This window comes from Rana temporaria, chromosome 13 (assembly GCF_905171775.1).
Source record: "Rana temporaria chromosome 13, aRanTem1.1, whole genome shotgun sequence".
NCBI lineage: Eukaryota > Metazoa > Chordata > Amphibia > Anura > Ranidae > Rana > Rana temporaria.
The window spans coordinates 105,522,491-105,546,977 of NC_053501.1; the positions used below are offsets into that span (position 1 = coordinate 105,522,491).

General features: G+C 47.8%; 1 protein-coding gene across 2 annotated transcripts in view; it reads right to left on the reverse strand.

Moving 5' to 3' along the window:
- Positions 1–5,971, reverse strand: part of HDGF (heparin binding growth factor) — a 30,842-nt gene extending 24,871 nt beyond the window's left edge. Inside the window, exon 1 of one of the 2 annotated variants that reach the window (XM_040332410.1) lies at positions 5,677–5,971. In XM_040332410.1, the coding sequence (XP_040188344.1) occupies positions 5,677–5,763 (87 nt within the window). In that variant the 5' untranslated portion in view covers positions 5,764–5,971. The remainder of the gene's footprint in view (positions 1–5,676) is intronic. The other variant, XM_040332409.1, reaches the window with a different exon arrangement.
- Positions 5,972–24,487: the final 18,516 nt, after the last annotated feature.

Consider the following 24,487-nt stretch of genomic DNA (forward strand, 5'->3'; position numbering starts at 1 on the left):
AAAACCATTACACAGAGCAGGAACGTTTAACATTTGTCATTTTAATTCCAAAGCTTTAAAAGGAAAAAGGTATGGGAATGTATTTATTTTATCACAACTAGATGGATGCAGCATGGTTCTTATGCTGCTTCTGCCCCCCCCCCCCCACTGGCTCTAAGGCTACATTCACACTAGCCGCGGTGGCTGTCTATGTATGATTTTATGCATTCTTTGTCATCTTTGCAATCTTTGTACTGTCATTATTGTGTGTATGTTGTTGTCTGTTACAAAAAATAAAAACGTTCACTGTCTTCATTCATGGGAAGAATGTGCTTGTAATCTGCCGTGTCAGCAATATACACCCCGATCACTCCAGGGTGTGTCCGTTGTCACCTGTAGGAAGGTTTGGTAAGCAATCGCTATACAAAAGAGCGGCTCCAGACTGTCCGCAGGTATTCTTAAGACTGATGGGAAGGGAATTCACATGTAGATGTGGTACATAGAAAACAATGCCAATCACCTTTAAAAATTCAGTCTCTCCCTGTACAAAGTGTAAAGAGTCGGTGAAACAAAATGTATTGTCATGTAGCCGCCATTATTTACATGTGTGAGAGAAGTGATCACATGTACATCCAAATGCAAACAAAGACCCCAAAACAAGCACAGGCTTCACAACACACATTATATTAGACTATGGATACAATTTTTTTTTTCCTTTCGTCAAGCTGAAGTTAGAAGCCTATTGGCTCCCATGTGCAGTTGCTCCAGTTTTAGTGAATCAACTCCTGTGCAGCTCCTCGGATAAGCGGGTAACGTGAACAGCAGCAGCTCCGTGAATTCATTACTACAGGTGGCTGTGCCGTTCCTTTTCCACACGCACAGCGCATGCATTTTTTTGGGAAAAGATAGTGTTAAAAATAGCGTCTGCAATCCGCCCTTAAAAAGCTGCTCCATTGTCTCCAGTGTGAAAGCCACACTGGAGCGTTGCGCTAGCAGGACGGTAAAAAAAAAAGTCCTGCTAGCCACATCTTTGGAGCCGTGTGTATACAGCTCCTTCACCGCTGCTGCCCATTGAAAATCAATGGGACAGCGCGGCTATACCGCCTGCAATGTGTTGCTTCAGCAGCACATTGCGGGTGGTTTTAACCTTTTCTTGACCGCTAGCAGGGGTTAAATGCACCGCAAATCCGCGCATAGCGTCGGCGGTAAAAATATTGGCATTTTACCGCTGACGCTATGGACGGCTCAGTGTGAAAAGTGTCTTAGTGTTAAAACGCCAATGCGCTTCAGCAGCGCATTGCGGGTGGTTTTAACCTTTTCTTGAACGCCAATCCCCCCCCCCCCCACCCAACATCTTTGGACACAGGATCCCTGCACTATTTGGACGCAACGCGAGTACCAGCAAGTGTAAAGTCAAATCAAAATTTCACGTGATGAACAGAAGGGTCATACATTCCTATGAGCAAAAAAAAACAAAAACACACATCTATAACACGTAAAAAATGTGCGTTCGAAAACGCAGGCCGCACCATAAAAAAATAAAAATAAAAAAATAATAAAAAAACTCATCAACCGCAACCTGCATAGAATTGAACCTATAACTAGCTTTAAAACTGTACCCTCCCCCTCCTATCACCATATGCCAACTTATTTTTGTAAAGCAGGTACACTATATATTTTTTTATTTTATTTTTTTGCAACCCGGAATAAAATAAAGTCAGCTCTGGTCAGAGACTCTGTACTAACAAATTGACATTAGTGCAGCAGTCTCCTCCCATTGAGACGTACGAAACAAACTGTATGATTGTTTAAAGAGAGATGCATCTGAAACAAGGCTCCAGGAGTGAGGAGGAATAAATAAAGAAACTCATGTAAAACCTTCTAAGCAGCTTATAAACCTTAGAAGTCACCAAGTGATTAGGGGGGGGGGGGGCTTGGATGCTGCCAGCACATAGAAGGGAAAGAGGTTTTGCGGTACATTTAAATTTTTGTTCTTGGAGTTTAGGTTACAAAACACGAGGAGACTACAAACAAAGCCTCTGAGCTCCCCGCCATCCCCATTCCTCCCTTATTGAGAACATGTGACCACCAGATGTGTGACCAGGACATCAGAGGACCTGAAGACATGATAGATGATGGGGAATTCTAGAATCTACAAGTCTGGATGGTAACAGATAAACACAAGCACTGCATAGATCATAAACTGGGTGTAATATTTCATAGGCCCCGTCCAGGCCTAGAGACTCCCGTGTATTTCTTATACTTAGCAATGTGCACTGATGACACCCCTTTATTACAGGATAAGAAGAAGACAGACACCATTCATCTTAGGGCTCTTTCACACGGAGCGGACCGTTTCTGGGTCCGCTCCGTGTGTCTCCGTCGGCTCAGCGGGGATCCCCGCTGAGCTGTCGGCGGATAGGGCGGTCCCCGCACACAATGCAGGGACCGCCCTGTCTCTGCTCCGCTGTCCCCTATGGGGAACCTGATGCAGACGGACCGTCTGTCCGTCTGCATCAGTTCCGCTCCGCCGAACGGAAGAAAAATAGGGTTTCTTCCGTTCGGAAAAGCGGATCCCGACTGACGCGGACGCTAGCGGATGCTCCATCCGCTAACGGACGCGTTCCCACAGGGATTCATTACAAGTCCGTTAACGGACTTGTAATGAGCGGACGAACGGTCCGCTAGTGTGAAAGGACCCTAAAACTGGAGAGGCTCTGCATAGAAACCAATCAGCTTCCAGCTTTTATTGTCAAAGCTTAACAAGCTGAGGTTAGAATCTGATTGGTGCAGCTCTGCATGGTAGCCAATCAGCTTTTAACTTCAGCTTGTTCAATTAAACTGACAATAAAAACTGGAATCCGATTGGCTTCGATGCAGAGCTGCTCCAGACCGCTCACTTGCCTGAAGAAGAGGTCCTATGCGGCCTCGAAACGTTGCACCTCTTGTGATGTTTTCTGTGCATTAAAACTTTTTTGGACGTTGTATACGATCCAAGGGGGGGGCCAATGTATAACCAGCATGGTGTAGATCAGTCAGTGATAATGAACCTTGGCACTCCAGATGTTTTGAAACTACATTTCCCATGATGCTCATGCACTCTGCAGTGTAGTTGAGCATCATGGGAAATGTATTTCCAAAAAAATCTGCATCTCCATCACTGGTGTAGGGGGGGGGGGATCAGGTATGTACAGCTTGTACCATCCATATCCTACAGGCCTGAACTCTTCTACCACATTCTATACTATATACCAGATCCCCTACACCATGAGAGCTCAACCTGTGGCCCTCCAGCTGTTGCGGAACTACATGTCCCATCATTCATGACTCTTGCTTTGGGAGTCATTCTTGTAGCACTTAATGGCTTGCAATGCCTCATGGGATTTGTAGTTTTGCAACAGCTGGAGGGCCACTAGTTGAGCACCCTTGCCCTACACCAGTGATGGTGAACCTTGGCACTCCAGATGTTTTGGAACTACATTACCCATGATGCTCATGCACACTGCAGTTGAGCATCATGGGTAATGTAGTTTCAAAACATCTGGGGTGCCAAGGTTCGCCATCACTGCCCTACAGTCTGTACTCTTCTACCACCTTCTATACTATATTCTATAGCTCAGATCCCCTACACTGGCCTGTGCATTATAGCAGTGTGTAGGGATTAAGGATGAGCTCCGGCGTGTTCGCATAGAACACGTGCAGAGCCCGCCAGGAAGTCGGCACCCGCGCTGCGCTAATCACAGCCAGGCAGACATTTCCCGATCTCTGCAGCCGAGCATCGGACAATGTCTGCCTGGCTGTGATTAGCGCAGCGCGGGTGCCGACCTCCTGGCGGGCTCTGCACGTGTTCTATGCGAACACGCCGGAGCTCATCCTTAGTAGGGATCAGGTAGACATGCCATGTAGAACATTATATTATGGCTATACAGTACAATGTTAGAGGAGAGGACATCAGTACAGCATTGTCAGAGGCTGGAAGACCCCGATCACTGTGTTGGGGGCTAAAGATCTCTAAACCAGGATTCCACCACAATCCACCCAGGTTATGATGAGATCCCCACCTAGACAAGACTCTTATGAAACGCTTCCCTCCCAATGCAGAGTGGTGCAGGGAAGCAACACTCATGTCTGTGCTGATCCTAATCAGCCCTCAACTAATGTGATACCACATGGGATGGAGGAGGGGAGGCTGGCCAGGGGCAGAACTCACAGCAGCTTCCCTGCATGTGAAGGAGACCACTGCGCTATTGTACATGGGGGGCAACATCACCATACCCTCATAGAGTGTATGCCAGCTACAAATGTAATGTGCCCCCCTGCCTCCATAAACCATGACCTGCATTGCCCCCCCCCCCATGTCATATGCCCTCCTGCCCAGTACCATGCCCTCCCTCCTACACCTCCCTAGTACAGTGCACTGCCGCTCCCCAAAATGTTTAATCCCGACACCCTTCCCATACTGTGCCCTTCCTCTCCAGACTCCCAAAACCATGTATACCATGCCCCCAGACTGTACTGCCCCCCCCCCTAGATACTGTGTCCTCTGTACCATACTCTTCTTCCTACCCTCCATAGACCATGTCCTGCAGACTCCCCTGCACCGTGCCCACCCCATGTCAACTGCCCTGTACCATACCCTTCTGCTTCCCCTATGCCATGTCCTGCTGACCCCCATGTACTGTGCCCTTTTGCCCCCCCCTATGAATTGTCCTACCGATTTCCCCCATATACCAATTCCTGCTACCCACAGCCCCCCTGTACCATGCCCTTATGACCACCATATACCATGTCCTGCTAACCCCCCCCCCCAGTACCATGTCCTTCTGCCCCACATATATCATTTCCTGCTACCCCCCAGTACCATGTCCTTCTGCCCCACATATATCATTTCCTGCTACCCCCCCTCCCCCCCTGTATCATGCCTTTCTGCCCCCATATACCATGTCCTGCTACCCCCCCCCCCCTGTATCATGCCTTTCTGCCCCCATATACCATGTCCTGCTAACCCCCCCCCCCCCCAGTACCATGTCCTGCCCCACATATATCATTTCCTGCTAACCCCCCCCCCCCCCATGCAATGTCCTGCTGACCCCCGTACCGTGCCCTTCTTCCCCCATATACCATGGCCTGCTAACCCCACCAGTACTGTGCCCTTCTCTCCCCCCTCCCTATGCAATGTCCTGCTAACCCCCCCCCCCCTTATATCATATCCTGCTTACCCCTTCGGCTCTTCTGGCCCCCATGCAATTTCCTGCCCCCCCCCCCGTACCATGCCCTTCTGCCACCCTAAATTACAATGCACTCCTTGCATCCACCATGCTGTGTAGTCCTGACCACCTTCTTTACCATGCTCCCACTATTGCATGTGCCCCCTCCCCCCGAACCATGCCTTCATATACCGCCCCCCCCCCCATTACTGTGCCCTCCTGCGCCCCCCTTCAGGTATTCCTGACCATCCTCCCTCAATATACTGTGTACTCTTGTCCTGTAATAAGCAATGAGTTGGGAGAGCAGGCCGCCGCCGCCATCTGCCCCCTTCCCTATCCAGTACAATGTTATGGAAAGAAGAAATCGGGCCCTCAATACACTGGTATTCCTCCCCTCCCCCCAGTATCAGAATGTTCCAGCCTGGAATCCTGTATACAGTACGGAGTATGAGAGTCACCCCTCCCCCCCTCCTCCATGCTGGAGACTTACCCGGGCCGGCCAGTGTGGGTATCCCTTCATCTTGGCGAAGATCAGATCCCCGCACTTGTACACCTCCTGCCTGCTGGATCGGGACATAGCTGAGCCGGGCTGTGTGTGGCGGGAGAAAGGCACGGGTAGGCCGGAAGGCGACGTCGGCGGAGATGAAGGAAGAGGCGGCGTGCGGCCTGTGTCTAGGTCTGGGCGGGGGAGTCTCTGTCCAGTGCTGGGCCCATCCACTTGTTTGTGTTTGAATCTATCCTCTCTGGCGGTGATTTGCTCCCTCCTCCGCTCTCCTCCCCGCCTCGCTTCACTCCTCCTCTCCAATCGGCGCTCCGCTCGCCGCGCCTGTCCCCTTTCCTGCATTGCCATTGGGGCACGCTTCCCGCCTCGCGCCGACGTCATCGCCAGGCGCAAGCAAGGAGTCAGAGAGAATGGATTGTTGCCGGGGGAACGAGCGGCGCGAAAATAAGTTCTCGCTCTAGATACCGCGAGAACAACCTGACGTTACGCGCTGCTAGAGCGTGAGAGGGAAAAACATACGTATACAACCAAAAAAATGGCGCCTACCCGCCATTTTGTTTAATAATAAAGGTGTACAGTAAAAAATAAAGTTTATGCTTTTTACTATCTATCTGTCAATCTATGATATATATACAGCGAACATTTGTCCGTGGAAATTCCGACAACAATTGTCCGATGGAGCATACAGACGGTCAGATTGTCCGATAAAACACGTCCGTTGGACTGTTGTTGTCTGTTGTTGTTGTAAAGTCTGATCGTGTGTATGGGCCTTAAGACCCAGGATTATTTTCAGGGGAAACACGGTTTGTTTATTGGGAGTGATACTTTCTCTTAGGCCTCGTACACACGACGGACCGTTTTCATCGGACATGTCCGCTGGCGGATTTTGGTCTGATGGCTGTACACACCATCAGACCAAATTTCCCGCGGACAGCGAACGCGGTGACATGGCGGCGCGGCGACGTGCGCGACCCTGGAAGGTCAATGCTTCCACGCATGCGTCGAATCACTTCCACGCATGCGAGGGCTTTCGGCCGAGCGGACATGTCCGGTGAGCCATACAGACAACCGAACATGTCCGACGGACAGGCTTCCAGCGGACATGTTTCTTAGCATGCTAAGAAACATTTGTCCACTGGAAACCTGTCCGATCCGCCGGAAAATTGTCCGGACGGCCGTACAGACGACTGAACATGTCCGCTGAAACTGGTCTGCGGACCAGTTTCAGCAGACATGTTCGGTCGTGTGTACGAGGCCTTACTCTGCAGCGTTAAGGTACACTTTGTATTTATTTGCACAAGTGTGCGGTTATACAATTTCTGTTTGTTGCACATTATGGCCGGGATTCACGTAGAGCGGCGTATATTTGTGCGGGCATAGCACATCTCATATGCGCTACGCCGACGTAACATTGAGAGGCAAGAACAGTATTCACAAAGCACTTGCTCCCAACGTTACGCCGGCGTAACGTAAATTGTCTGGCGTAAGCCCGCCTAATTCAAAGTAGGAAGGAAGTGGGCGTGATCCATTTAAATGGAGCTTGACCCCATGCAAATGATGGGCCGAACGAACGGCGCATGCTCAGAATCACGTCAAATTTACTCCCTAAGATACGCCGGCTCAATGCCTACGACGTGAACGTAACCTACGCCAAGCCCCATTCACATATGACTTACGTAAACAACGTAAAATACGACGGCTGTTCCGTCGTCCATACCCTAACATGACTTACACCTGCTTTATGTGGAATAACTATACGCCGGACGTACGCCTTACGTAAATGGCATAGATTACTGCGATGGGCGTAAGTACGTTCGTGAATCGGCGTACCTCGCTCATTTACATATTCAACGCGTAAATCAATGGAAGCGCCCCTTGCGGCCAGTGTAAATATGCACCCAAGATACGACGGCGTAGGAAACTTACGTTGGTCGTATGAAGCCAAAATTCAGGCGTATCTTATTACAAGCATCAGGCGCATAGATACGACGGCGCATCCGTGCACTTAAGCGGCGTATCAGAAGATACGTCGGCGTATGTGCTTTCTGAATCCGGCTAAATAGCTACTTGCAGACCAAAAAAATAACAATTTACAGAGAATATGTGAGAGACAAAATAAGAATCAAGGAGCTCATCTTGAGCTAGCGGTCCACCAACATGCATGAGAAATGTAAAAATGGAGGTGTGTGTATATGTGTGCATGTTAAACTCCAGTGGGTAACAAATGAAACCTGTATTCTGTATTACATCGAACCCTTATTTTTTACCAAGTAGGGATAGAATGACTCATGCGTGTAATTTAGAGAAAATTTGTAGTTTATTTTATACATTTCAGTGTACTTTTGTTTTCGTGTTCTTTGCTAACTGGTCATCTTGTGGTTTTTTTTACACTCTGTTTACTCCCCCATAGTGGTTAATCTCTTCCTTCCTATCTTACCCTGACTTCTCTAACTAGCTGAGTACCACACCTGCTGTAGCAGACCCGCTCTGTCTATATTGCCAAATAACTTGGTTCCTTTAGATGCAGCATTGGAGAGACAAGTCGGAGTAATGTGTGGGCTGTGGGGTCCATGCCAGATAATCATCTTCATTTGTAAGTATGGAAACTATTACTAATATTATTACCAATTACTACTGGATTACACTATATGTGTTCATATTCTGTATCTGTCACAGTTTAATAGCAATAGGATTTTATCTTGAGGACTAGAATCAGGGCTCAAGTCCTGTGGAAACGCGTGGGAACGGAGTTCCTGCACTTTTTTCACAGCAGGAACTCAGTTCCCTTTGCAGGACTAGAGCAGCCGAGCCGCCCGAGCCAATCCTCCACTAAGCGGCGATGCCCAGCTCGAGTCACTGTCAGGGGCAGGCGAACCTTAGTAATCCTTTATGTTACTGGCGGCTTCCTGTATATGGATTCATCAGGTAGTGTGCGGGTATTCCATGACTTCCTTGATGCCGCAATGTCTCCTGGGAGCTTTTGTCATTGTTCCCAGGAGACATTGCGGAGGTCTGCCGCGAGTTATCTCGGGATTTAGAAAGAACTTGCTTCTTTCTAAATTCTGCGATAACTCGCGGCAGACCTCCGCAATGTCTCCTGGGAACAATGACAAAAGCTCCCAAGAGACATTGCGGCATCGATGAAGTGACGGAATACCCACACACTACCCGATGTATCCATATACAGGAAGCGGCCAGTAACAAAAAGGATTACTAAGGTACAGTGGATAAAAAACAACACGCGTTTTAGTAATTATGCATATGAGCGTATCAATTTTTTTTGGTGGGGGAGTGGATCTTGGGTGGGAGTTCCCACACTTTTTTCCCCAGGACTTGACCCTTGACTAGAATGGTTACAAAAAATTGTAACACTGTTTTGAATGTAATGGGGTTTATATATATATATACATTTAGGCTGGGTTCACACTATCTTCGCATGTGGCTCATGGCAGGGGTCTGGTGTGTCTCTGTTCTCCGTTTCAGGGACGAATCAGGGCTGAATTTTTGCCAGAATTCGGCCCTGAAACAGAGCCAAGGACGCACAGGACTCCTGTGCAGGCCGCTCCTGGAGCCGCCACGGAGATGTGTGATACGGCTCCATTAAGAGCCAGTCACAATCTCCTGTTATGCGAATTGGCCAATTCGAATAGGTGTGAATCCAGCCTTAGGAGTGTGTCTATGAGAATGTTTGACCATTCTTCCAGAAGCACATTTGTGAAGTCAGGCACTAATGCGGGACAATAAGGTCTGGCTCACAGTCTTCGCTCTAATTCATCCCAAAGGTGAGGAGTTGAGGTCAGGACTCAAGGTCCTCCACCCCAAAAAAGGACATGAAATTGTCCAAAAAGTCTATGCTAACGCCTTGAAGCGTAGTTCCACCCAAAAATGGAACTTCCGCATTAAGTGAAGGTGACCCCCTAACATGCCACATCTTAGCTGCCACATCCTAGCTTTCATATAGGAATGACACATGTTCTAAAGAACTTGAGCAGAACTTAAAGAGGAGCTTCACTCTGGGCTTTATCTTAGTATAAAACCCTTCTTACCTTGCTTACCTTTGTAGAAATAAATGCTTATTTGTTAATTTCTCCTCCCCCTCCTTCCAAATTTTCTATTGTTCCTCCGTTAAAGGCCCTTTTGCATCCACAGGAGCTGCCTAACCAGATACAATGTGCTCTTTTACAAGCAACTAACCAAGTCCTACCAATCCAAATTTAGAATCTGAAGATTCTCACCTGTACCTTCTAAATTATTCTGTCCTTACATGAGGCCTTCTGTGACTTATTCCTCCGAATGGTAGGAACAGTTTATGGTCCAAGTCAGCATTTTCTAAATTAGTCCTCAGAACCACTTACTTTAAAGGATGAACCGTCATTTATCCTTGAGGATTGTCAGGGCTGGGCTCAGCCTTTCCTTCTCTGAGCTGGCCGCTCAGCTGTCGGCTAATTGCCAGCTCCTATATCTCCACAGTGACTCAAATGTTGATGATCCTGCTTATTAGTCCTGTCTACTTAAGCCTTTCAGTTCAGTTGCTCCCTGCCTTTGCCTTGGTCAACATCACAGAAACTCCTGCGTTCCTGTTGAAGACTTGCTTGACTGACGTTCCTTCTGGCTCCTGATCCCGCTTACTGTTCTACACTCTTTTCTGGCTCTCTGACATTTGGCTTGGCTGACTATCCAATCCGGGTCCTGAACTCTGGCTATGTTTTGACTATGTTTACTCTGTTTATCTTTTTATTATTATTATTATTATTATTATTATTATTAATAATAATAAACAAGTGTGATTTAACTGTACTTCTGTCTCTGTCTGATTCATGGTTTCTGACAAAGATTAAAGTTGGTAATACTAATCTAGGTAACTGCAGAAAAATGTGTATAACAAATTATTTGTTCTCTTGCAGATCTAATGACAGAACATCCAGGTAAGCTCTTGTTTTTCACAGATTTTTTTTCTTGTAAGTAAAAATTGCAACCACCAAAAAATTAATAAAATGCCACATGTGCATATATCTCCTTTTAATCTTTAGCTTATTTTAATTCAATATAATTACAATAGATTTTTGTTGAATTTTTTAAACCAGTACAGAGACAATTTTGCACACATATGCCGTTGTCAAATCCGATTATAGCATGGGTGACATGTAACATATCAGTAGATACGCCGTAACTCTGAATCTGCGCCGTCGTATATTTAAGTGTATTCTCAAATTGAGATACGCTTAAATGTAGCTAAGAAACGACCGCCGGCGCCGTCGTATCTTAGCTGTCTGTTTACGCTGGCCGCTAAGGGCGTGTACGCTGATTTACGCCTAGAATGCGTAAATCAGCAAGATACGCCTATTCACGAACGTACTCTTGCCTGTCGCAGTAAAGATACGCCATTTAGGAGCCCGGACGTTTACTGGGCTCCATGCAGCAGCTTCAAAGTACCTGGAGGAGGCTAGCCCAAGTCCATCGACTTAAGTCCGATAGCTCCCTACTGACCTCCTTCCTCTATAACCCTAAACTGCCGACCAGTCTAACCCACCACATGTCATGGCCCTGGGCCTCGCGAAACTTATTTCACTTTGGTCACCTAGTAGACCCCAGATCCCGCACCCTACACTCCTTTACTGATCTCCAAGCCAAACACGACATCCCACGACAAGCTCTTTTCAGCTACTTACAGATCAGGCACTACGCCCATACAATCGCCCCCCGGCTACTTTTCTCAAAACCAACCCCTTTTGAACGAATCAAACTCGAGGGCACGGCCCGAAGAGGCCTCATATCAGACATATACCAAATCCTCAATGAGTACCCCTTACAAACCAAAGGTAAACATGCATATATGCTCCGATGGGAGAGGGAGTTGGGGGAGGTGCTCTCGGAGGACGAGTGGAGGGCGGTTTGGAGGCAGGCGGCCAAGAGTTCGATATGCAACCTCCATTAAGGAAAATACGTATAAAGTGCTGTTCTTTTGGTACCTGACCCCGGACGTCCTCCACAAGATTTACCCTTCCACCTCTGACCGGTGCTGGCGCTGTAACCAAGCCAAGGGCACATTGTTCCATCTATACTGGACATGCCCCTTGATTGTCCCGTTCTGGACTCAAACTCAAGAGCTCCTAACTCGCCTCTTCGAGGTGCCCATACCCCTCTCCCCGAAGCTATTCCTGCTGGGCCTATCCCAACCTCGCATAGCCAAACCCTATAAGAAACTGCTGAGACACATAACCACAGCTGCGAGGTGCCTGATAGCACTTCATTGGAAGAAACCAACCCCCCCACCCCAAGAAGCCCTTTATGCTAGGGTCAAGGATGTAGAACTCATGGAAAAAATGACGGCTAGGATCTGGGACAGGCTGGAGGACCACGATCTGGTATGGGAGAGGTGGCATGTGAAGGAGGACCCGCCGTGAGTCAACGACCGGCCGCCAAGGTACATTACTTCCCCTGACATTCCTGCCTGCCCCCCCCCCCCCACCCCTGTCCTCTTCCCCCCTTCCTTTTTCTTCTTCCCTCTCCCTCTCTTTACCCCACCCTTTTCCTATACCCCCCCTCTTCTTTGATCTCCAGTTGTGTTACATGTTACTGATAGCATAAATAAGTACGAAGCCACTGTGTAAGTCCAGTTAGCTAGAATTCTGTACACCCGCCTTCCTAATGTACTTGAATTGCTGCTATATCTTGTATGGACCTTTTCTGAAAATAAAAAATTGTTATTTAAAAAAAAAAAAAAGATACGCCATTTACGTAAGGCGTTTTCAGGCGTAAAGATAGTCCACCAAAAAGATGGCGCAGCCAATGTTAAGTATGGACGTCGGAACGGCGTCAAATTTTTTAAATTTTACGTTGTTTGTGTAACTCGTCCGTGAATGGGGCTGGCCGTAATTTACGTTTACGTCGAAACCAATGAGTCTTTGCGGCGTAATTTGGAGCATGCGCACTGGGATACGCCCACGGACGGCGCATGCGCCGTTCGTTCAAAACGTCAATCACGTCGGGTCACGATTCATTAGCATAAAACACGCCCACCTCTTCACAATTTAATTTAGGCGCACTTACGCCGGCACATTTACGCTACGCCGCCGTAACTTAGGATGCAAGTGCTTTGTGAATACAGCACTTGCCTCTCTAACTTACGGCGGCGTAGCGTATATGAGATACGCTACGCCTGCCTAACGTTAGGCACATCTACCTGAATCCAGCTATATACAAACAAACTAACAAACTCGTTATTGAACAATATTGGTTGTATAAACACAGAGTGGTCCTGTGGATACTTCTAACATACACAGTACCGCGTCCTATTAATTGGAACAGAAAAATTGGAATAGAAGGCTTGGACTTTTTGGACATTGCGGAGGTCTGCCGCGAGTTTTCTCGGGATTTAGAAAGAACTTTAAGCAAGTTTTTTCTAAATCCCGCGATAACCCGTGGCAGACCTCCGCAATGTCTCCTGGGAACAATGACAAAAGCTCCCAGGAGACATTGCGGCATCGAGGAAGTGACGGAATACCCGCACACTACTCAATGAATCCATATACAGGAAGCGGCCAGTAACATAAAGGATTACTAAGGTTCGCCTGCCCCTGACAGTGACTCGAGCTGGGCATCGCCGCTTAGTGAAGCATTGGCTCGGGCGGCTCGGCTGCTCTCGGCTCTCGCGTTCCCGCAGGACTTGAGCCCTGGTGGTCTGACATGTTCAAACTGGAGTCCTGTTCAACCTAATCAATTTACTAATACAATCCAAGATGTAAAATGTGTACATTTACTTTATCTATATTTATTTTTACAGACAGGTATATATTTTTCAATTCCACTAATGTAAATTGTCTTGTAGGATATGCAAAGAGGCCTGTGGTGACAGTCACTCCAAACTATAATAAGATCCCTACAGGTGAGAAGATAATGATGACCTGTGATGAGGAGTCTGATGCATCAGGATGTTCTTGGTACCATAAGAATATCTCGATATACACAGGAAAGGATTATGTCATTTCAATGGCTGAGATAAGACACAGTGGAGATTATCAGTGCAAGAACAGTGCTGGAGAGAGAAGTGAGATTGTCACTCTGATTGTGTCCACAGGTGAGTTGGTCCAAAGTGAAAATTCCTTACTTCCTGTCCCCAAATGCTTATCGCTGTTCCCTCAGTGTTCACCTCTGTGTTTTCGGAGTTGCTATAAGGTGGGGGCGTATCATATATGGTGGCATGTCCAAAAGTACAATGGTTTTGGACCACAATTTTCACATTGATCCACACCGTAACCCATACTAACATTTTTGATTGACCAAATTTGACATCATTGCTGTATGCAGCAGCGATACGTCCATATAGGGCGCAGGAACGCCGCACCCCCTGTCCTGCACCACTCTAATCCCCATAGATAGATTAATTGCATGAATCTATCTATGGTCGCTGCTGACACCCCCTATTTAGGTGTCCGGACCCTTTTCGGGCACCGGGCACCTGAATTAAAGCGGTGGGGGTGTTTTTTGGAAGAGCCATTTTCTCTAATAGTCGTCCAAAAATGTGATAAGCGGGCGCAACGCTGTGCGTTCACTTCTCACTCAGCTGTATGTTAGCAAAACGAAGGAATTCATTTTGCTAACATTGAACCCCCTTTCAGCCAAACAGGTGCGTCAGGTCTGTGTTACCTGTCACCTGATTGGCTGAAACAACATGCGCTGTGATTGGACGCCTATCAGGCGTCCAATCACAGCAGAGGACGAGAGGAGGAACGGGCAGGAGAAGACATCGGGTCAGGGAAGAAATGGAGGACATCGGACACCGCTCACCGCCTGCCGCCATCACCCGCTACCCACCCGAGACAAGGTAAGTGCTGGGCAGACGGGGGGCACAGTGGTAACACTTGGGGCACAGTGGCAGCATTTTGGGCACAGTGGCAGCATTTAATGGGGACAGTGGCAGCATTTGGGGCACAGTGACAGCGTTTGGGCACAGTGGCAGCCTTTGGGGCACAGTGGCAACGTTTGGGCACAGTAGCAACATTTAATGGGCAAAGTGGCTGCAGCTTGATATGCACAGTGGCAGCATTTGGGGCACAGTGGCAACGTTTAATGGACAAAGTGGCTGCGTTTGATGCTACAGTGGCTGCGTTTGATGCTACAGTGGCTGCGTTTGATGCTACAGTGGCTGCGTTTGATGCTACAGTGGCTGCGTTTGATGCTACAGTGGCTGCGTTTGATGCTACAGTGGCTGCGTTTGATGGTACAGTGAGGCTGCAATTGATGGGTGTTTTTTTTCAGAATTTTTCATTTTGTTTGCAGCTCCCCCCCCCCCCCCAATTTTTGAGCACCATCCGCCACTGGCTGTATGTAAGGAAACTCCAAACTTTCCAACCAAAATGCCAGCTTACTGTTTAATGTCCTTCAGACTTTAGGGGGCTGGATTGTGATCAGTGGGAGAAGAAAATGACCCAGTGCCAGTGATAGTAAACAGTGGGATTGATTTACTAAAACTGGAGAGTTCAAAATCTGGTGCAGCTCTGCATGGAAACCAATCAGCTTGCGTTTTTTTTTGTTGAAGTTAGAGGATGATTGGCTACCATGCACAGCTGCATCAGAATATGCACTCTTCGGTTGTAGTATATCAACCACTATGTCTCAGGCTTGGTGGTGGTGGGAGTAAAAATATTACACAGCTCCTGATGTCAGTAAGAGGAGGAATAGTGCCCCATCATTAGTATTAGTGGGAAAATAGGGCCCCATCATTGCTATTAGATGGAGGAACCATACCCTGTCATTGATATCATGATTAAAGTGACACTAAAGGTTCACTTTTTTTAAATAACAAACGAGTGGCCCCGATCATCCTCTTATGGGGTCCCACAGCGGCTCTTGCGGCTCCTCCCTGCAATAGAAAACCCCCTCTGGGAAGCTCTCTCACGAGGGGGTTACCTTGCGGGCACGCTCCCGAGTCATACAATCGGCGTCTATAGCCACTGATTGTATGACTCGGCCCTGCCCCCGGTGGCCGCGTTATTGGATTTGATTGACAGCAGCGGGAGCCAATGGCTGCGTTGCTATCAATCTATCCAATGAAGAGCCGATCAGCCATGGGAGATAGACGTGGGAGATTCGGAAATTCTGGACTCGGACACAGCAAGGTGTTTTTTCACCTTAATGCAGAGGATGCATTAAGGTGAAAGAAACACAAAGGTTTACAACCCCTTTAAAGCGTAGTAAACCGCACCTTTAACCACTTCAGCCCCCGGACCATATTGCTGGTCAATGACCGGGCCACTTTTCGGCACTGCGTTGCTTTAACTGACAATTGCGCGGTCGTGCGACGCGGCTCCCAAACAAAATTGGCGTCCTTTTTTCCCCACAAATAGAGCTTTCTTTTGGTGGTATTTGATCACCTCTGCATTTTTTTTTTTTTTTGCGCTATAAACGAAAATAGAGCGACAATTTTGAAATAAAATGAATATTTTTTACTTTTTGCTATAATAAATATCCCCAAAAATATATAAAAAAAAAAATGTTTTCCTCAGTTTAGGACGATATGTATTCTTCTACATATTTTTCGTATAAAAAAAATCGCAATAAGCGTTTATTGATTGGTTTGCGCAAAAGTTATAGCGTCTACAAAATAGGGGATAGATTTATGGCATTTTTATAATATTTTTTTTGTTTTACTAGTAATGGCGGCGATCAGCGATTTTTATCGGTACTGCGACCTTATGGTGGACACATTGGACACTTTTGACACATTTTTGGGACCATTGGCATTTTTATAGCGATCAGTGCTATAAAAATGCATTGATTACTGTAAAAATGTCACTGGCAGGGAAGAGGTTAACACTAGGGAGCGAGGAAGGGGTTAATTATGTTCCATAGGTGTGTTCTAACTGAAGGGGGGGTGGACTGACTAGGGGAAATAACAGATCACTGTTCATACATTGTATGAACATACAATCAGTCATTTCTCCCCCTGAGGCCCCGTACACACGGACGGACAATCTGCTGAAAACGGTCCGCCGGACAGTTTTCAGCGGACATGTCCGCCCGGAGATTTCTGTCTGATGGTTGTACACACCATCAGACAGAAATCCACGTGTAAACAATATGCGGGGCGTGGCCGCGCCGTCGCGGCGACGTGGGCGGCCTTGAAGTTCAAAGCTTCCACGCATGCGTCGAATCAGTACGACGCATGCGAGGGATGGCGGTCGGTCGGACGTGTCCGGTGAGTCTGTACAGACGACCGAACACGTCCGACGGACAGGTTTCCAGCGGACAGATTTTTTAGCATGCTAAGAAATTTTTGTCCGCTGGAAACTGTCCGATCCGCCGGACAATTGTCCGGTCGGGTCTATACACGACCGGATCTGTCCGCTGGAACTGTCCGTCGGACAAATATCAGCGGACAGATCCGGTCGTGTGTACGGGGCCTGACAGGACTGGGAGCTGTGTGTTTACACACACAGCTCCCGGTTCTCGCTCTGTAATGAGCGATCGCTGGTGCCTCCGGCTGCGCGCACGTGCCCCTAATGGCTGGAATGCGAAATGACGTATACCTACGTAATTTCGCGCAATCGAGCTGACCTGCCGCCGTATAACTGCGGCTGGTCGGCTAGTGGTTAAAAAAAAAAAAACTGCAAGACGATGGCATAATGTGCTAGTGCTTCCCTGGTACTGACCTCAGCCTGCTACTAGACTTTGCCCTGCCTGCTTCCCTAATACTGACTTCAGCATGCTTCCTGACCACACTGCTGCCTTATCATTTATGACCCTGGCTCACCTTGACTACATCTCTGCCCATAGTGGTCACCTGCTACCAAGCTACCGACACAAGTGCTGCTGTCGCCACATTCAGGGATGCTTGGACCAGAGCTGCAAGGAAAGCCCTCTCGTCAACTCAGCCTCCACCCAAGGAATGTGACACAGTGGTGTAGTTGTAAGGCCTCGTACAGACGAGGGGACAGTCCGCTGAAAACGGTCCGCCGGACTGTTTTCAGCGGACATGTCCCCTCGGAGATTTCTGTCTGATGGTTGTACACACCATCAGACAGAAATCCGCGCGTACACTATACGCGCTGACGTGGCCGCTCCATCGCCACGACGATGACGCGGCGACGTGCGGGGCCCTGGAAGTTCAATGCTTCCACGCTTTGGCTCACCACCAGCAGGGCCGCTGATAGAAATCATGGGGCCCCGTACAGCCTACCTGACGGGGCCCCCTTCAGCTCCACCCCTGGTCCCGCCTTTAGCTTCACCCCTGGCCCCGCCTTGAAACTGTCTCTGCAGCACGTTACGGGATTGGCGGCATTGGTAGGCACCTGGAGCAGAGAACCGGGGGGGGGGGGGGGGGGGCTGCCATCTGAAATTGAAATTGAGAAGCGGGGGGGGGGGGCTGCCGCGAATTGAGAAGCGGAGGGGGGCCCTTTACAAATTATTAATAAAAATGAAAAATGAAAAAATAAAAATGAAAAAATATATAAAATAAATAAACATTTATAAAAAAAAGGGGGGGGGGGTTGCCATTCTGGGCCCTTTAATTAAAAAAAAAAAAGGGGGGGTTTGCCACATGGAGACCTCATGAGCCCTTTAATATATATATATCTATATATATATATATATATCTATATATATATATATATATATATATATATATATATATACACACATATATAAGGAATAAAAAGAAAAAAAAATGAAATAAAATAATATGAAAAAAAAAAAGAATTTATAAAAAAAGGGGACCTTTAATAATATATATATATATATATTTTTTTTTTTTATAAAAAAAGGGGTGTTTTCATCCCGGGCCCTGGGGATCTCCGGGCCCCTGGGGACCCCAGTACCCCTAAGAAAAAAAAAATTGTCCCTTTAATAAAAATTTAAAAAAATATATATTAGAAAAAATATATATTTTTTTATAAAAAATAAATAAAAAAAAGGGGGGTTGCCATCCGGGGCCCTGGGGGCCTTCGGACCCCTGGGGACCCCCGGACCTCTAAAAAAAAATTAAAAATGGCCCTTTAATAAAAATTTAAATAAAAATATATTTAAAAAAATATATATATTTTTTATAAAAAATAAATTAAAAAAAGGGGAGTTGTCATCTGGGACCCTGTGGGTCTCCGGGCCCCTGGGGACCTCCGGACCCCTAAAAAAAAACAAAAAAAAACTTTTTTTTTTTAAAGGGGGTTGCCATCCGGGCCTCTGCTGGCCCGGGGCCCCCTACAACAGGGCCAGTTGTACTGGCTTATCAGCGGCCCTGACCACCAGCATAGACTTGTCTTACATCAGGGTTTTGAAGTTCTCACCAGTTCCATAATTCAAGGAAAGGGCCACAGAGGTCCAACAGTGTCTCAGTCTGACAAACAGCTCACCGTCCTCTCACACTATGTCCTGCCAAAAATAACACCTCATCCACTTGCTGGCTACTTCCTGTCCTTTTCAGGACTCTCCCACAGGTGGACTAACCTTGGGCAATCAAAGTTGCCTCTCCTGTTGTCACAATAAATGACATATATTTACCATTCAGGACTCATCCCTGGTGTCCTGTCCATGGTGTAAAGGAGGCTTTCTCAACCAGGGTTCTGCCTGAAGTCATCAGGGGTGCAGCGGCATCCTGGTATAGAAATGCTGTCAGATGAGACCAAACTAAAAGGTTGTTTATAAGTATACTGCATGTGTGTTTTATATACAGCATCTCACAAAAGTAAGTACACCCCTCACATTTTTGTAAATATTTTCTTCTATCTTTTCATGTGACAACACTGAAGAAATGACACTTTGCTACAATGTTGTGTAGTGAGTGTACAGCTTGTATAACAGTGTCAATTTGCTGTCCCCTCAAAATAACTTTTAGCGCCCCTTACTTTCAGTATGGGCGTTACGCTAAAATTGAGTGAGAATGGGAGGATTAGTTTACTCCTATTCATAATTTGTGGAAATTTGGGTCGTTGCCAATTTCAGAATCTGTCCTGTAGGTCAGTCTGCGCTCCGGGGGTGCGTTATTACCTCCGGGCGGCAGGTGGCGCTAGAGGGGTTCTGCACTCGTTGGGCATGCTAGGGGGGGGGGGGATATATCTGTGGCAACCGCCATCGTTCTCTGTTCTGTGCGGGGCCCCAGTTCCAGGTGTGGTATCCACCTTCAGTGTATGCGCATCCATGGGCCCCGCTACCGTGGCCTACTTCACTGAGGTTACGCACCATGCGGAGCCTCATCCTAATATTGAGAGGGGCCCCAGCGACTTGCTGGGTCCCAGCCTTCTGCTGAAAGGATCCTAATCTGGGAGCTGTGCGATGGGGGATCGTCTCGGGGAGAACCTAGAACTAGAGGTTGTCCAGGAGACCTAGACGAACCATCGGGGGGTCCGGTCACCACACCGCATGACAGGTATGCTTAAGCTGTCAGTTGGTGACACAAAAATCTGAATTGACTGGGAGGATTCACTCATCCTGATCTCATATATCTCAAATTTGCAAAAGCCTGTGGCAGAGGCTCTGAGTCAGGCCGGTGGTAGAGGCCTGTTCCTCCTAGTGATATTTAAGTGGCGCTCCGGCTGCCAGGCCTGTGATAGTTGCCTGTCTGGGGGCACTTTACCCACCCTGATCGGGGTGGCGAGGAATTGGGTTACATTATTGCTGAGAGCAGGCTCGCTCTTTTTCATATCCAAGGCCTGATACTAAAGTTTCTCTACGCTCATCAACCTTTCTCTATTGTGTGCCATGTTGATGTTGGTCATGTTGGGCCTTGGAATAAAGCATTGAAAACTCATTCTGTGTCTGGACACTTGCTCTTCATCTACACTCACGGATGTCACTCCTAGACCAAGCCAAGACGGTAACTCAATATGCCGATCCCAAACTAATCAGCGGCTCCTTCAGGGGTAGCACTACACGTGGGGGCTTGTCCGGGATTCGGCGGTTACCATTAAAACCAGAAAAAGTGTGAGTGTAATTTACTAAAGAGCGAAGAGTGTCCGGTGTTGAGTGGGAACTGTCTGGCGGCGAGGGAGTTAACCTTGCACCGCTAAGCTTGGGCGTACGTGCAGTTCAGCACGCGCCAGCAACGTGCCTGGACAAGTTTCCAAGTGGGAGGAGCCACCTTCCCCTGCGCGGGACGTACAGTACGGTTTCCCGTGGGACACCCCCTGTTGCCTGGGCTTGGAAGGCCCGGCATGATGCCGAATTTGTCTGGACTACAGTACGTTGTTATGTACCGAGTGGCTGTTGATTATGGTTGGGAATGCCCATATGTCCCCCCGAACCTCTTTCAGGACATTGACCGGAACAGGGAAGTGTGGTGCCTGAATGCTGCTTGGGACCATTTGAACGTCGAAGTCGGGGACCGTGAGACGGAATACGCGCTCTCCTGCATGGGAGATCGCCTGGCAAATTGTCTCCGGGACTGGAGTTGGGGTCGGTACCTATACCGAGACCGAGTTATGCTGAGATACCCCGGGCAAAGAGATTTGGTGTTCTCAGTGGCGTCTGTTAACGGAGTGGGAGAGGTCGACATCCTTTTTGACCCACGGTTTTACGGATAGAGTAGATGCCTGTATTTCTCTTTCATGCCCACTTTTCGGAGGTATGAGAAAAGACGTTTTTCCCTCTCTCCTCCTCACTTGAGGTCACGTTCCCTGCCCCTTAGATCCACATCTGGGGCCCCTTTTGTGCAGAACTCTTTGGGGGGGTGGGTTCAGTCAGTTAGGGTGGGACTCTTGTCAAATTTTCCAGGTGCGGCATTGGAAGATCCAACGGGAGAGGAACTATTTTTTTTCTCCCGCTTCCTCCTCTTTGCTGCTACTTCCGCACTTGTTTTTTTTTTCCCCCCTCTTGCGTATCATTGCAGTACCAGCGCACTGACCACTAGGGGCAGTGTTCTGCACCGTTACTGTTAAGGACAATACTGCTACTAATGTGTTTGATGTCTTTTCTCCCTCTAGCACTTATAGATTTAGGACTCTGGGGAGGAGGAGATTTCGCGTTCAGGCCTGACCGTGCAGTCTTGATCCTGACCTGAGAGGTTGTAAAGTGTTAACAATGACTACAGTAATATGTCAGGATGTATGCTGTATATGTTTTCTTTTTATATGCAGGTTTTTTTTCTGGACCCACCTGCCATCAATGCTGCGGAGAATGGGCAGTTAGATAGCAGGGTTGTGTATGTTTGTATGTCATATATATATATTGTAATACAAATGTTTTCTTTTTTTTTCCTACTTTCCTTTTCTGGTTCAGTATCAGGTCAGCATTCGGGCTCGAATGCTTTAGGATGCTGGGGACAGTGTCAATTCAAGTGGGAGGAGTGTGTAGCGCCCCCTTACTTTCAGTATGGGCGTTACGCTAAAATTTAGGGAGAATGGGAGGATTCGTTTACTCCTATTCATAATTTGTGGAAATTTGGGTCGTTGCCAATTTCAGAATCTGTCCTGTGCGGGGGCCCCAGTTCCAGGTGCGGTATCCACCTTCAGGGTACGCGCATCCATGGGCCCCACCACCGTGGCCTACTTCACTGACGTTACGTACCATGCGGAGCCTCATCCTAATATATCCTAATATCTGCTGAAAGAATCATAAGCTGGGAGCTGTGCGATGGGGGATCGGCTCGGGGAGAACCTAGAACTAGAGGTTGTCCAGGAGACCTAGACGAACCATCGGGGGGTCCGGTCACCACACCGCATGACAGGTATGCTTAAGCTGTCAGTTGGTGACACAAAAATCTGAATTGACTGGGAGGATTCACTCATCCTGATCTCATATATCTCAAATTTGCAAAAGCCTGTGGCAGAGGCTCTGAGTCAGGCCGGTGGTAGAGGCCTGTTCCTCCCAGTGATCTTTAAGTAGCGCTCCGGCTGCAAGGCCTGTGATAGTTGCCTGTCCAGGGGCACTTTACCCACCCTGATCCGGGTGGCGAGGAATTGGGTTACATTATTGCTGAGAGCAGGCTCGCTCTTTTTCATATCCAAGGCCTGATACTAAAGTTTCTCTACGCTCATCAACCTTTCTCTATTGTGTGCCATGTTGATGTTGGTCATGTTGGGCCTTGGAATAAAGCATTGAAAACTCATTCTGTGTCTGGACACTTGCTCTTCATCTACACTCACGGATGTCACTCCTAGACCAAGCCAAGACGGTAACTCAATATGCCGATCCCAAACTAATCAGCGGCTCCTTCGGGGGTAGCGCTACAAACTCAACACACAGCCATTAATGTCTAATCCGCTGGCAACAAAAGTGAGTAAAAATGTCCAAATTGGGCCCAATTAGCCATTTTTACTCCCCGGTGTCATGTGACTCGTTAGTGTTAGACGGTCTCAGGTGTGAATGGGGAGCAGGTGTGTTAAATTTGGTGTTATCGCTCTCACTTTCTCATACTGGTCACTGGATGTTCAATATGGCACCTCATGGCAAAGAATTCTCTGAGGATCTGAAAAAAGAATTGTTGCTCTACATAAAGATGGCCTAGGCTATAAGAAGATCGCCAAGACCCTGAAACTGAGCTGCAGCACGGTGGCCAAGACCATACAGCGGTATAACAGGATGGTTTCCACTCAGAACAGGCCTCGCTGTGGTCCACCAAAGAGGTTGAGGTCACGTGCTCAGCGTCATATCCAGAGGTTGTCTTTGGGAAATAGACGCATGAGTGCTCCCGGCATTTCTGCAGAGGGTGAAGGGGTGGGGGGTCAGCCTGTCAGTGCTCAGACCATACGCCGCACACTGCATCAAATTCATCCCAGAAGGAAGCCTCTTATAAAGGTAACGCACAAGAAAGTGTAATTTCTTCAGTGTTGTCACATGAAAATATATAATAAAATATTTACATGTGAGGGGTGTACTCACTTTTGTGAGATTCTGTATGTCTTTGTTTATTCCTGACCCTCTATTCCTGTACGATCCGAACTGTTTTTAGTGCTTGTTTGTAATAGTAGCAAGGACTGCCACTCCTCTAAAAAGCAATCCATGCTCACATGACTTTTCAGAGGCCCTTGACAGGTTGTGAAGAGGCAGTATGTCAACCCCTCACCTCCTGTTTTAACCCCTTATATGAAGCTGCATCATCAGGCTGCACCTGTGTGTAATACACATAGTTGCGGGGTGGTTGACGAGCAGCCCTCAGGAGATCTCCTGGACGTGCTGACCTTCTCCCATTGTCCTCGCTCTTGTTCCTGTGCCTCCAGGAAAGGATTCCTCCATGTGTTGTAGAGGGTCCCTCCAGCACCCGAGCACCAGTCCTGAGGTCACCCCCACCAGACAAGGGGGCACCCTCAAGGGTAACCAACAGCTTCCTCAGCACTCTATCTGCATCCCTCACCTGACTGTCCATGACCCAAGAGCATTTATGAGGTGGCCTGCCCCTTGGGGATTGGCTAGGACCCTCGTCAATACTCCAAGCAGCTCCTCCTAACCTCCCTCCTATTGATCTGGTAGTAATGGCGGCGATCAGCGATTTTTTATTGTGACTGCTACATTATGGCGGACACATCGAACACTTTTGATGCTAGAAAAATGCACTGATTACTGTGTAAATCAGTGTTTCTCAACTCCAGTCCTCAAGGCGCCCCAACAGGTCATGTTTTCAGGCTTTCCATTATTTTGCACAGGGGATTTAATCAGTTTCACTGCCTTAGTAATTACCACAGCCGTTCGTTGCATCTGAGGGAAATCCTGAAAACATGAAAACATGAAAACATGACCTGTTGGTGCACCTTAGGGACTGGAGTTGAGAAACACTGGTGTAAATGACACTGGAAGGGAAGGGGTTAAACACTAGGGGCGATCAAGGGGGTGTCCTAGGGAGTGATTCTAACTGTGAGGGGGGTGGGCTACAAGT